This window comes from Salmo salar, chromosome 15 (assembly GCF_965601325.2).
Source record: "Salmo salar chromosome 15, fSalSal1, whole genome shotgun sequence".
Classification (NCBI taxonomy): Eukaryota; Metazoa; Chordata; class Actinopteri; order Salmoniformes; family Salmonidae; genus Salmo; species Salmo salar.
The window spans coordinates 74,779,988-74,795,472 of NC_138305.1; the positions used below are offsets into that span (position 1 = coordinate 74,779,988).

Genomic DNA, 15,485 nt, shown 5'->3' on the forward strand with positions numbered 1-15,485 from the left:
ATGCTCCGAGAGTGAAGCGCTCTGAATTTACGAATGGACAATCTGACAACCCTCTGGATTTACAAACGCCCAGAGCGCACTCTGGCAATTACATTTACAAATGCACACAAAATCGGAAAATGTTTAGCTAGTCATTTGTTATGCTAACAAGCTAGCAAGAGGTTGCATAACAACCACATCAATTTCCGGTAGACAGGCAAAGCTCTAGTATGCTCAACTGAAACGATACCCTTCGTTTACAGTATACTAAAATGAACTAATAGTATATTTTTTTTATTTTACTAGGCAAGTCAGTTAAGAATAAATTCTTATTTTCAATGACGGCCTAGGAACAGTGGGTTAACTGCCTTGTTCAGGGGCAGAACGACAGATTTGTACCTTGTCAGCGCAGGGATTCAAACTTGCAACTTTTTAGTTACTAGTCCAACACTCTAACCACTAGGCTACGCTGCCGCCCCAGTACGTAGCATATACTCATTAAGTATGTAGTATACAGTATGTTAGTATGGGTATTCGAACACAGCTCTGCTCTTTCCATGACATAGACTGACCAGGTGAATCCAGGTGGAAGCTTTGATACCTTATTGATGTCACTTCAATCAGTGTAGATGAAGGGGAGAAAACAGGTTAAAGAAGGATATTTAAGCATTGTGATAATTAAGACATGGATTATGCATGTGTGCCATTAAGAAATGGGTAAGACAACAAATGTAAGTGCCTTTGAACGGGGTATGGTAGTAGGTGCCTTGTGTACCATTTTGTCAAGAACTTCAACACTGCTGGGTTTTTCACATCTGTCATTCTCATTGAAAGCAAGTCTAAGAAGCGTTAGATCATTTCTATATGCGTTGTTTCTATGCTTCCTGTTCTTAAGTGTTGTTTTTACATATTTTACTTTCAGTTTTGTACACCAGCTTCAAACAGCTGAAAATACAATATTTTTGGTTATGGAAAACATATCTCACAGTGGTTAAGATGGTACAATGATTCTCTACATTTCTCTCGTTTCAGGAAACAGGAGCACCATTTGAGCGTAAACTTTTTTTAAATCAAAATGCAATTTTGGGCAGTAATGCCTCCTGGAACATGTGAACTTTCATGTGCCTTAATAACAAACGTGTATGCCATCTGAAAATACGAATAAAATTGTTAAATTACGAGCCTAGTTGGTTTAGCCACAGAAAAAGTAGGCAACCTTCCCACATGCCATGATTGTCTGAGATAATGATTGGAATGGACATGCCGAGAGATGAGTTCGGATTGGTCTGCCATGAAGCACGCTTCTGTCTAAAATATGAGCTGGTCAGTATGTGTAGGTAATCGTTTCTAGCATGGCTTTTTTGAAAGATATCACATAGTAGAACTGCATAAGTGTTGCTCTCCACTTTCTGGAGGACGGAGTTTTGAAATCAGTGGAATTAGAGTATGATAGCTAAGGACATGGAGAACATTCTGGTGTTTGATTGCAAATATGCAGACAGAGTCGAAAAGAGAACACACAGAAGGCTGTTGTATAAAACACCTGTCTCCGGATTACAACTTCAAACTAAGGGCAACCATGGCATCCGTGACAGAGAGGGAGAAGCGTCCATCCATGTATATGGGTAAGAGAGTCTAGCTAGCTACATTTTCAGATATTATACGTTTGTAATTATGTCAGAAAGTCATTTTCATTTAAAGTTTAAGTGTACTGTTAGCCAGCTAGCTAACATTCCGTGTATGATCTGTGTAGTAATATTATTCATATTATTGTTTAGCTAGCTAGCTATATGTCTAAACAATAGCAAGTAACTATTTCAATAGAATGTTTATGCTGTCACTGCGACAACTGTCAACAGATGTAGCTGGTAAATTCGCTCTGGCTATCTACTCAGATTTCAGAGCACTCTCGTCTAAGTGTGCAAGAGCGCAGAATAACTGACGAATTTACGAACGCTCAACACCCATTGAATATGGACGGTGTCAGTAAACGTTGGCAAAAAATCGTCACAAAATGTTTGTCAGCAGCACAGTTGCAGTCACCCATGCTCTGGATAACATAAAAACAGCCTAACCAGCTCTGGTGGGGCAAGTAAAATGGTCAAAGTGAGCTGTTCTCTCATTTGTGTCTGGAAGTGGCTAGCAAGCTAGCCAACGTTAGCCAGTTAGCTTAGGTGCTTGACTGCTGTTGTTAGGTCAGAAAGCTCGGATCAACCCTACTCCTCAGCCAGAGCGTCTTGTGTGTCCTCTGAACACTCCCAGAGCAAAATGCTCTGAATTTACAAATGGACAATCTGACAATGCTATGAGTTTACAAATGCCAAGAGCACACTCTGGCACTCCAAATTAAATGTATGAACACACCCGTAGTATAAACCAGCCGTTAGTCTTGAAATCTTTGGATGCTTAGTACATAGCCTCACATGTGAATCCTTAACTTGTTATGGATAGGGGGCAGTATTTTCACGTCCGGATAAAAAACGTACCCGATTTAATCTGGTTATTACTCCTGCCCAGAAACTAGAATATGCATATAATTAGTAGCTTTGGATAGAAAACACTCCAAAGTTTCTAAAACTGTTTGAATGGTGTCTGTGAGTATAACAGAACTCAAATGGAAGGCCAAAACCTGAGAAGATTCTGTACAGGAAGTACCCCGTCTGACCATTTCTTGGCCTTCTTTGTCATCTCTATCCAAAACAAAGGATCTCTGCTGTAACGTGACATTTTCTAAGGCTCCCATAGGCTCTCAGAAGGCGCCAGAACGTTGAATGATGACTTTGCAGCCCATGGCTGAAAAACAGTAGCGCATTTGGTAAGTGGTCGATCTGAGAACAATGAGACGGGTGCCCACGTGCAGGTGAAGAGTCCATTTTAGATTATCAGTCTTTGAACGAAAACAACAACTCCCGGTCGGAATATTATCGCTATTTTACGAGAAAAATCGCATAAAAATTGATTTTAAACAGCGTTTGACATGCTTCGAAGTACGGTAATGGAATATTTTGAAATTCTTTGTCACGATACGCGTCCGTGCGTCACCCTTCGTTACCCTTCAGATAGTGTGTTGAACGCACGAACAAAACACCGCTATTTGGATATAACTATGGATTATTTGGAACCAAACCAACATTTGTTGTTGAAGTAGAAGTCCTGGGAGTGCATTCTGACGAAGAACAGCAAAGGTAATCCAATTTTTCTTATAGTAAATCTGAGTTTGGTGAGTACCAAACTTGGTGGGTGTCAAAATAGCTAGCCCGTGATGGCGAGCTATCTACTCAGAATATTGCAAAATGTGCTTTCACCGAAAAGCTATTTTAAAATCGGACACCGCGATTGCATAAAGGAGTTCTGTATCTATAATTCTTAAAATAATTGTTATGTTTTTTGTGAACGTTTATCGTGAGTAATTTAGTAAATTCACCGGAAGTGTTCGGTGGGAATGCTAGTTCTGAACGTCACATGCTAATGTAAAAAGCTGGTTTTTGATATAAATATGAACTTGATTGAACAAAACATGCATGTATTGTATAACATAATGTCCTAGGAGTGTCATCTGATGAAGATCATCAAAGGTTAGTGCTGCATTTAGCTGTGGTTTTGTTTTTTGTGACATTATATGCTAGCTTGAAAAATGGGTGTCTGATTATTTCTGGCTGGGTACTCTCATGACATAATCTAATGTTTTGCTTTCGTTGTAAAGCCTTTTTGAAATCGGACAGTGTGGTTAGATAAAGGAGAGTCTTGTCTTTAAAATGCTGTAAAATAGTCATATGTTTGAAAAATTGAAGTTTTCGGATTTTCGAGGAGTTTGTATTTCGCGCCACGCCCAATCATTGGATATTGGAGTGGTGTTCCGCTAGCGGAACGTCTAGATGTATTAAAGAGATGGGTGGGGCTAAAGCTTACGATGCTGAACGATGCTGAAAGGGTGTAGACAAAAAAGAGCTCTCCAGTAGGTACCAAAACATACGAGGGCCATTTTCTCAAAAGTGAGGTTACAAGTTTATCAACTTTCAAAGCAGAATTACTTTCCCATTGTTCCTCAACTGTAGTGTATGATATACCATTTTCTAGCACCGAGTCTCTACATTTATCCAATGTAAAAAAAAAAACATTTCAAATTTTGCTACATAAGACCGAATCGAGCTGGTCGTTCACAAATTAATTTGAGCAACCAGGAAATGGCAAAGCAATTTCTGCATAGTGCATCTTTAATATTTTATGAGCTGGTTCCACAGGCATAACACTGTGGTTCATTGACCGAGGACTGACAGAGAATATGACTGCATATCCAGGGAGGAGGGATATAAGACAGACAAATTGTACCTGTAGTACTGCAACTGTCGCTTGCTGGGACTCCCATGGCTCCCATATCGAGCACTGGAGAGAAAAATAGAAATATAGCAAGCAGGAGCGAGAGAGCATTGTCCAAGCAAGCAAGAGAGATGCAAGGCAACCTACAAGTAATACAAGGGTAAAATAAAACAGAACTACAATACTACAGCACTAAGCCAAATTTCCCTGCTGCTGTGAGGCTGTAATTTTTCAGCCATACATGTATGGCTCCACCTTGTGTTGATTCTGTGTGTGTGTGTGTGTGTGTGTGTGTGTGTGTGTGTGTGTGTGTGTGTGTGTGTGTGTGTGTGTGTGTGTGTGTGTGTGTGTGTGTGTGTGTGTGTGTGTGTGTGTGCGCGTGTGTGTGTATCTGTTGTACCTGTAGATCATGCCAGGGGATGCATGCTGTTTATGGGAGAGCCGCGCCGGCGAGTCCTGGTTGGATTCAGGATACATGAGGTCACGAGGAGGGGGGCGTGGCGGGATGGAACGCCTGCTGTGGGGTCACGCTCTCACCTATGACCTCTTACCTCTGTGGACAGACAAGAAACGACAGGGTAAGACTGAACTTGCTGGGTTTAGAGAATGTATGGTGAGTCTTCCATAAAGTCTTTAAAATAAATACAGTATCTGAAACTAGATAGTGTTTCCAGAGGCTTCAGCGCTCTCAATTTTATATTGTTCTATAGTGCCTCCTAGAGTCTGCTAAGAGGTTTTCATGACAATGTAGGGTATTTTGAAGGGTTGTAGCTGTCACATAGTGTTTATGTGGGGTGTGCATCACCATTGCAGAGGGGGAGAAGCATTAGCCTAAACCCTTAATGAAATTAATTTCTGAAGTCAGACTGGGTTATTTTAAGGGTTTCTGCACATAGTCAAAGGGAAATAGGTATTGGTAAGATGTTTGCCTATCTGATAGTGTTTCTAGAAGCATCAGAAGTGTCATTACTTTTATAATGTTCTACGGACAAACCCTCCAATAGATGTTGCTGTTCTCTAACATACCTGACCATGCTCAATCAGAACAAAGCAAGCAAATCACTTTAATAAAAGTCCCATTTCATTATTGCTTTTTACACATTTCTATCGGCAAAAAATCATCCCCCATCCCTGGATTAAGACACTGTGGATTCATTTTCTGAACCAATCTACTTAAAGGCCAGTGTTCTCTCTGATTCTGTCCCCCCGTTGGATTCTATTTCCCCTAACTCTGTTTGAAAAGAAACAGAAAGGCAATATTAAAAAAATTCTACCAAATGTTGTCGGATCATTGATATAAACACAATCGGATGTCGCATATGATGTGGTGTCACTGTTAGAGATTTGGTTCAGATCCAAAAATGCTTATCCAAATGCAAGGAGGGGGCTATGGCTGTTGAATAAAATGGCCAACTCGAAAGGCTAGTCACATTTTCACTGTATTAGTGAAGGTCATGTCCTACACTGAGTATGATAAAAAATACAAAATGGACACTGAAACCCACAGTTGAAATAAAATCCACTGTAAAACCAAGAGAGTTGTTCACCTTCCAGGTCATAGATAGAGAATGTATGGTCAGTCTTTTGGGCTCCTGAGTGGCGCAGCGGTCTAAGGTACTGCATCACTGCAGTCCCTGGTTTGATTCCAGGCTGCATCACATTCGGCAGTGATTGGGAGTCTCATAGGGTGGTGCACAATTGGCCCAGTGTCGTCCAGGTTTGGTTGGGGTAGGCCGTCATTGTAAATAAGATTTTGTTCTTAAATGACTTGCCTAGTTTAAATAAAGGTAAAAAATATATTGGCCTCAAGCCACTGTTAAAGGAGGGCTGGTGCGTGCTCTGGTGTGGTCTCTGTGGCTGAAGTGCATCAATGTTATGACTCATTACCCTCAGCATTGTGAGGGAGCGGTCATGATAAAGCTATGGCAGATCATGTGAAGGTGACTCCAAACTCCCTCCTCCAACTCATTGAGATACAGAGCAGGGCTGGCCACAGCAATAATGGCTGCCTACTAGCCATTGAGCAGTTTCTGGTAGATATTCTGTAGTCTGGCTGATACCAAACTCAAAATCCTCCTGACTTCAGTCTGGAAAGTCTGTTTTGAAGTTATGCCTTGATAATGAAGGGGGCTGTGCTTTTACTGGTTGATTCTCCTCCATGTCTTTCTCACTCAAACACCCACAAGCACAGCCACACACGGCCCCCTTCCATCACAACTGTTGGATTTTCAAATCCAAGCAACGAGAGGTCTCAACCCCCCCAGGAAATAAAAAACATTTTGAGAGATCCAATCAATGCGTCCGCTCAATTTCTGAGCGAATATTGCATTAACAAACGACCTCCTTTCCAGACAAGTGATTCACAGCTCTTCCTCGGGAAAAGAGACACTATATAATTAAAAATAGTGCTCCATCTACTGAAAGTACTGTATTACACAGGCACCATAGTTCACATATCTATTTCAAATCCAGATTCTTCTTGCCAACTGATTCTTCATGACCATTTAGAAAGGAACATTGTCACAGATGACTAATGCTGAATCTGAATATTGAAATGTCGGATGTGTCTGAAATGGCAACTCTGCATTTAATCACGCAAAGGCATCATTGTCCATTGAATATAACATACAATAGGCCTATTAGTTGATGTCACTGTACAAACAGTAGATGGACCACTTTTTTATTATTATATAAGTCGTAAAACGGAGGAAAACAGACCGAAACAGGGAGGGAGAACCTGAACTTGTTTTCCTTTTCCGTAGCAAAACTTTTTGCTACGCTGTGTACTAATGAATGCAACCATAGTTTTCCCACTGTCATAGAGTTTCACTGTTAAATCCGTCCCTTGCCCTTGGTCTGATAAATCAGCCTAAAACCGCTGGTGTAATTGGAAATGTATACTCCCTCGATCTAAGAAAAGAAGTTCATTAAAAAGTGGAAAGGTCTGACTGAATCCAAGAATAACATTACAATAGGACGCTGAGCAGGGAGAATGGCAACCAAGAGGGACATGGACCAATTCAGATTATGGCCCAGTCCAAAAAGAACCCCTTGCCCCCTAGGCACTTGAATAGAATGTAAAATCATTTTAATGTATAAGCAATATGGGGGTTGCTCCACCTTTCCCTCTGATAGGCTGGGTGAAATTTTCACCAAATTGCTAATACCTATACAATCCTTTCAGATGAGTAGAAATTGACTGCCAACATACACATGGAATTTGGTGTTGAAAATGTAGTGCATAGCTGTAGGCATTACACTAAGCAGTAACCTGGTTTCTACTTTAAAAATACATCGATCCCAGATGCCCTCTCCATTTTTTTCCTGCCTCCCGTGTGTGTGTGCGTGTGTCTTTATGTGTGTGTGTGTGAGAGCGTGTGTTTGTGCTGACAAGGAGCCCAGGAAGGCCAACCTGCTCCTGCCTCTTGCACCCCGTCCTTGTTCCAGCCAAGGAAGCAGAGAGCCAGCCAAGAAGAATTTTCCTGGCACCAAATGAAACACGACAGAAATGGTGCCATAAAACAAGTGAAGAGTCTGAGTTCCACCGTTCCTGTAACTTTTTGAGCCTAAATAGCAACTGAAACAACCCACCACAACCCTCCGACTGCAGCTGCCTTTGAACCAAACACAAGCCATGATTGTGGATCAACAACTCCCAAGAGCTAGAGACCAAGAGGTGAGACGGGAAGGTGTCCAACGTATCCATAGTCAACAAAATGCGTGCTTGCCCTCTGAAGTCAGTGTTGCATGAGGTGATATGACATATAGAAACCATAAACCAAAGCTCTAAATGAATCTCCAACAGGTAGACTCCAGTTTTTCAAACAAAAAGGGGAATAGAAAGAGGTAGAAAGGAGAGATGGCAAAGGGAGGAGGAATACATTGACTAACAGTGTATCGTGGAGCAACACATGGGGACTCTGCAGCTTTCTCTCAGGCAATGACAACTCATCTGGGACAAACTCCAACCAAGTGGATGGTCGGGTGTCCGCAGCTGGCTTCCGACGGGAGAGGACATTTGATGTATCACCCTCAGCTCACATTTCTGCTGTCTCATGCCATCATCATCGGCTTTCAGCAGCGGGGGGGGGGGGGGGGGGGGGGGGGGGGGGGGGGGGGGGGGGGGGGGGGGGGGGGGGGGGAGGGAGGGAGGGAGGGAGGGGGGAGGGAGGGGGAGGGAGGGGGGGAGTGGGGAGGGAGGGAGGGAGGGAGGAGAGGTGTTGGAGAGACAGAGTGCTCACTTTGCAGCTATGCCTGAAGTGACACTGATGGGAAAGACTAGAGCCTGGTCACACAGGTATGCAGCTACAGTATAGAGAGGAACTAGATTGTATAGTTGATACAATCCCAATCAGCAGACAATCTACGACTAAATCATAATCAGGTCATGTGTGGCTCAGTTAATAAAGCATGGCATTTGCAATGCCAGGGTTGAGGGTTTGATTCCCATTAGAGACCAGTATGAAAAAGTATGTACTCACTGCTGTAAGTCGCTCTGGATGAGAGCGTCTGCTAAATTACTCAAATGTGTGATGAAAATAAATTGCCTACTGAGTGATTACATATGAAACCAGGAGAAAAAAAGACCACAATATATTTTTTTATTTTTTTATTTCAATATTTATTAATATTGACAAATATAAACATAAATATTGAAAAAACTCAACTTTGGATTTGGATTATTTTTCAATATATTGTTGAACATAATAAACTCTATGGTCAGATGAAAGTTTCAGAGTGGGATCTCTGCCAGTTTTAAAGTTATTCTATAGAGAGAAATTGGTATAGTAGGCAATGTAACCAATCACAGCCCTCCTGTATCATCGCACATCCTGAAAATCACCAGCAGATGACGGCCACTTTGAATTCAATTTCACATTCACTCTGTTGGTAATGCCTACAAACTGGATCATAACTCTTAAAGTAGCAGAGATTTCATTTTGGAACTATGATATGCCCGTACAGTATATTTTGCTCAGCAATACACTAAAAAATAATCCAAATCCAAAGTAGAGTTTTTTCAATATTCATGTTTATATTTTTCAATATTCCTAAATTAATGTATATTCATAAACAAGTCAACATCCACAAGGCCGCAGGGCCAGACGGATTACCAGGACGTGTACTCCGAGCATGCGCTGACCAACTGGCAAGTGTCTTCACTGACATTTTCAATCTGTCCCTGACTGAGTCTGTAATACCAACATGTTTCAAGCAGACCACCATAGTCGCTGTACCCAAGAACAGTAAGGTAACAAGAGGCTTCTCAACAAAGCCATAAGACTCCTGAACAGTTAATCAAATGGCTACCCAGACCCCTCTTTTACGCTGCAGCTACTCTCTGTTTATTATTTATGCGATCACTTTAACTCATGTACATATTGCTATTGTTATTTTACTGCTGTTTTTTTATTATTTGTTACTTTTAATTGTAATTTTAAATGTTTTACTGAACTCTTATTTTTCTTAACTTAAAGCATTGTTGGTTAAGGGCTTGTAAGTAAGCATTTCACTGTAAGGTCTACACCTGCTGTATTCAGTGCATGTGACAAATACAATTTGGATTGATTTGAAGAGAACTCCTGGACTATGAAGGCAGAGAGGAGAGGACCTTCAGTTGTGCTACCTTTCTGTAACTACACATTTACAACAAAATGTGTACATTTTTTAGCACCACCTGCAATAACCAAACCTAGGCTTGCATCAGGTTTGTCAGTGTTCTTTTTTCAACTTCTTTTCCCTGAATGATATCAGATGGATTTCTATAATTGAGCAAAAAAGGCTCTCATTGATACATTACGAATCTATGGGTCCAGAAGTGATTTTGATTTTTAGAGAAAAAGACCAGACCAAGACACTGAACTTGACTGAAGGTCTCCATCTGAAGCCCATTTGTAATTGGGCTATGTTTTTATCTCATCCTCCTTCTCCAATGTTCCTCGGACCATCAATCTCCTTGCTCTGAGTAAACCATTGTGACTATTTAATACTGAGCGTGATTCCGTTTCACAATCGTCAATATTTAATGGTGTTAACTCAGATGGAAACAGCAGGATATGTGACACCAGATGCAAAGCTCTAAGGGGTTGGGAGGGTATTAGTAACAATTTTGAAATGGCTGTTAGAAGGTTTGTAGGAAGTTAGAAGTTTGCTATCATGGAGTTTAACAAAATTGCCAAATAACCAAAGCATGGCTCATATTCACTCTAAGAATAGAACATTTGGAGAATGTAGGTTGCTTCAGATACAAATCAAATCCATTGATCCAAATTGTATTACTCAGTTCCTACTTCCAAAAATAATAATAATAATAATAATGATTATTATTATGATAATTTATTTAGTTCCTTTCGGGTAATTTGTCTTGCATCTCAACAAACCACCACACAGCATCACCACATAAGTGCACAGATACATAATTCACAAGCAATAACTTCAGCAGACAACACAGGAATAGCGTTTTCTACTATTACGGAGGTAAAATAATGTCGCGATAATTATTTGATCCAAATAGCCTATAGTAAATGGTTGCTCCTTTCACAGGACAGATCCATCCCCTAATATTTGTCATAACCCAGTCAGTCTGTAGAGCCCCAGGTCAGAGGGCACTTAACATACGATCCAGAGAGGGAGGGAGCAACGCCTTGCAACAAGTCACGACCCCACTTCTTGACATCATCGCTGGACACATGGTGTCAACGTTCAGAGAACAGCGCTGTAAGTGTGCAGAGCATAATGATCCACTTCTTAGCTGAACTGAGGCAGCTGCGCCAAATACGCTTGCCCCAGGATTAAATGATTTATGTATTATCAAACAGTAGATAAACAAGCATCTCATATACAAAACAGGAGCATGTATGGTACAAAGTTGTGTATGACTAGTAGCCATACTTCTACTCGTATTTTTAAATCTGTTGCTAATGCTTGGTCTATAATTGCTGAGTCAAGAATTTGGACCATGGTAAAAACTGATATTTTGATCAATGGATAAATGTTGTTCTCTAAAAGCGTATTCAAACTCACAGATCCAGGACACTCGCTTGTATTCAACAGCTTACTGCACCAAACAATGCAACAGTCACAAACCCAGTTTTGGAATGAATCCCAATCTCACATGCAATGCCTCCCATTGAATGCGCAAAAACAAAATACTCTAGCTAAACACTTCAGTAATTTGGCAAGAGCAGATTGGAGTATTAAACTGCTTGTTTAAGACTCAGCCAACAATCTTTGACAAGGCAAAGTCTGCAAAAAAAACTAGTTTCATAGCCACGGAAACTGAAAGTGTCCTCTAACATGCATCAAACTGACACCTAAACCATATGCAGAAATATCAAACAAATAGTTCATCATAATTAAGAGATATCTCAAAGAGGACATTCACTGAAGATGACTGATTTCTACTGGTGACAGACCATCTCTAGTGAGGCAATCGTGCAGTTAACTTTCAAGTCTGGTTTGCACAGCAAGAAAATATAAATATGTAAAGATGATATCATCGACTGCTAGAGACCACTGCAGCCCTGCAATGATACTATACAGCAACCAGCCATAATGCACATTCAGCATACCGGTATCTGGTCTACTCTGTGCTCCAGCACAGTGCTACTGCATGCTATTAGACTAAAACAGAACACTAGTTATTGAGCAATGTCATTGAGCTTCAGTACCCACCTTTGTCCTTTCCAATGCCCAGTTTAGCTAACCCCAACCTGGCTCAGACGGTGGAGATGATGGGTGGTGATGGAAGGGTAAGCAGAGATCTCTTTTAGAGAGTGAGAGAGGGACAAAGACAGAGAAAAGGGGGGATGCTGGTGGCTAGCCTTCACTTGCTGTATTCTTCCCTGCAGTGTCTGCTTTTGCGCAACAGCATATCGGGAGTGAGGGGGGAGAGAGAAATTATACCGCGAGAGAGATAATGAGATGTGTAAAACTCAGAGAGTAACTGAGAGTCATAGTGTAGGAGCATTCCCTCTTTGTCCATGGCGCAGGCACCGACACATGCACACAGTTCGGCAATATCAGATCTACTATAGAAACTAGACATATATTAACCTGACAATATATTCAATCAAATGATACAATATACATTATCCACTGGGCAAAAACTGGTTGAATCAACGTTGTTTCCACGTCATTTCAACCAAAGAATTCAATGTGATGACGCTGAATCAACAATTTCGTATTTTTTTCACCTAAAGCCAATGACATGGTGCATTTTTTTGTTGAGTTCAAGTTGAATTCACTTTAGTTGACAACTCAACCAAATGTAAATCAAAACTAGATGTTAAACTGACATATGTGCCCAGTAGGAACCTTTTGACTCTGGAAAGTATCTTGAACCTCAAGTGATTGTTCTAATTTTGTTCCTTGTGTGACAGACATGGTATCAAACCCAGGTCCTCTGCACACCTCAAGACAATGCTGCTCATCATGCTAGTTCCTCTCCTAAGATTCTGACACACTGGCTCAAAGTAAAGTTAGTCTTGCCACACAAAGTGAATGGAAGTTTAAATGGGACCTGTCACCTCTCAAAGCAGGGTCACAAAAAGGGAGAGGAGCACTTCTTCCAGAGAGGCTCAAGTTTCTGTCACAGAGGTGTATATGGTCACACTGTATTGCGGGGATTTTTCCATCAGACTCAAACATTCAGCACTTTGCTGAAACTCTGCCCAAAGGTCATCATTATCAAAGGAAAGGACTGCTGCCATGAGGAAAAACACTAGCTTGGCCATTCCCTCAAAAAAGTATGCACCAATAAGGAACTTTTGACACCTCAAGGGTGTCTATCTCTGTTACACAATAATACATTTTCAATTGTATTTCTAATCGTTTGTTTCCTGCTCTGATATTGGGTTTATAACTCAACTGGGCACATGTCCACCCAATCAAAGGATAGGAGAATGAATCTAGTACTTAAAGCATAAGCTACAGCTAGCTAGCACTTGCAGTGCATAAAATCTGTAGAGTAGAGACAAAAATGGAGAGAAATAGAAAAATAACTATTAATTAAAGAGCAACAATAAAATGACAGTAGCAAGGCTGTATTCAGGGGATACCAGTACAGAGTCAATGTGCAGGGGAACAGGTTAGTCGTGGTAATTGAGGTAATATGTACATGTAGGTGGAGTTAAAGTGACTATGCATAGATAATAAACAGAGAAGCAGCAGCGTAAAAATGAGGGGGACTTTGGCAATTTTTAGGGCCTTCCTCTGACACAGCCTGGTATAGAGGTCCTGGATGGCAGAAAGCTTGGCCCCAGTGATGTACTGGGCCATACGCACTACCTTCTGTAGTGCCTTGCGGTCAGAGGCCGAGCAATTGCCATACCAGGCAGTGATGCAACCAGTCAGGATGCTCTCGATGGTGTAGCTGTAGAACTTTTTGAGGATCTGAGGAGCCATGCTAAATCTTTTCAGTCTTCTGAGGGGGAATGGCGTTCTCGTGCCCTCTTCACGACTGTGTTGGTGTCTTTGGACCAGGATAGTTTGTTGGTGATGTGGACACCAAGGATCTTGAAGCTCTCAACCAGCTCCACTACAGCCCCCGTCGATGAGAATGGGGGCATGCTCGATCCTCCTTTTCCTGTAGTCCACAATCATCTCCTTTGCTGTGATCACGTTGAGGGACAGGTTGTTATCCTGGCACCACACTGCCAGGTCTCTGGCCTCCTCCCTATAGGCTGTCTCATCGTTGTTGGTGATCAGGCCTACCACTATTGTGTCATCGGCAAACTTAATGATGGTGTTGGAGTCGTGCTTGGCCATGCAGTCATGTGTGAACAGGGAGTACAGGAGGGGACTGAGAATGCCTGAGGGGCCCCCGTGTTGGGGATCAGCGTGGCGGATGTGTTGTTACCTACCCTTACCACCTGGGGGCGGCCCGTCAGGAAGTCCAGGATCCAGTTGCAGAGGGAGGTGTTGAGTCCCAGGGTCCTTAGCTTAGTGATGAGCTTTGAGGGCACTATGGTGTTAGACGCTGAGCTGTAGTCAATGAAAAGCATTCTCATGTAGGTGTTTCTTTTGTCCAGGTGGGAAAAGGCTGTGTGGAGCTCAATAGAGATTGCATCATCTGTTGATTTGCTGGGGCGGTATGCAAATTGGAGTGGGTCTAGGAATTCTGGGATAATGTTGTTGATGTGAGCCATGATCAGCCCTTCAAAGCACTTCATGGCTACAGACGTGATTGCTACGGGTCGGTAGTCATTTAGGCAGATTACCTTGGTGTAAGGACTATGGTGGTCTGCTTGAAACATATTGGTATTACAGACTCATCCAGGGACAGGTTGAAAATGTCAGTGAAGACACCTGCCAGTTGGTCAGCGCATGCTCGGAGTACACGTACCGGTAATTCGTCTGGTCCTGCAGCCTTGTGAATTTTGACCTGTTTAAAGGTCTACTCACATCGGCTTTGGAGAGCGGGATCACACAGTCGTCCGGAACAGCTAATGCTCTCATGCATGTTTCAGTGTTGCTTGCCTCGAAGTGAGCATAAAAGTAATTTAGCTCTTCTGGTAGGCTTGTGTCACTGGGCAGCTCGCAGCTGTGCTTCCCTTTGTAGTCCATAATAGTTTGCAAGCCCTGCCACATCCGATGAGTGTTGGGGCCAGTGTGGTATGATCCAACTTAGTCTGGTATTGATGCTTTGCCTGTTTGATCATTCATCGGAGGGCATTGCGGGATTTCTTATAAGTGTCCGGGTTAGAGTCCCGCTCCTTGAAAGCAGCAGCTCTACCCTTTAGCTCAGTGAGGATGTTGCCTGTAATCCATGGCTTCTGGTTGGGGTATGTATGTACGGTTACTTTGGGGACAATGTCATCTACGCTCTTATTGATGAAGCCAGTGACTGATGTGGTGTACTCCTCAATGCCATCAGAAGAATCCCAGAACATATTCCAGTTTGTGCTAGCAAAACAGTCCTGTAGCTTAGCATCTGTGTCATCTGACCACTTCCGTATTAAGCAGGTCACTGGTACTTCCTGCTTTAGTTTTTGCTTGTAAGCAGGAATCAGGAGGATAGAGTTATGGTAAGATGTGCCAAATGGAGGGCAAGGGAGAGCTTTGTACGCATCTCTGTGTGTTTAGTAAAGGTGGTCTAGAGTTTTTTTCCTCTGGTTGCACATTTAACATGCTGGTAGAAATTAGGTAAATTTCCCTGCATTAAAGTCCCTGGCCACTATGAGTGCTGC

The 15,485-nt window shown here is 42.1% G+C and overlaps 1 protein-coding gene across 2 annotated transcripts in view; it reads right to left on the bottom strand.

Annotated features, from left to right (window-relative positions):
* Nucleotides 1-12,160, bottom strand: part of LOC106572215 (voltage-gated potassium channel subunit beta-2) — a 111,414-nt gene extending 99,254 nt beyond the window's left edge. For both annotated transcript variants that reach the window (XM_014146206.3, XM_045696012.2), the window contains exons 1-3: nt 11,971-12,160; nt 4,697-4,849; nt 4,309-4,362 (exon numbers count right to left, since the gene is read on the bottom strand). In XM_014146206.3, the coding sequence (XP_014001681.1) occupies nt 4,309-4,362; nt 4,697-4,773 (131 nt within the window). In that variant the 5' untranslated portion in view covers nt 4,774-4,849; nt 11,971-12,160. The remainder of the gene's footprint in view (nt 1-4,308; nt 4,363-4,696; nt 4,850-11,970) is intronic.
* Between the last annotated feature and the right edge of the window lie 3,325 nt (nt 12,161-15,485).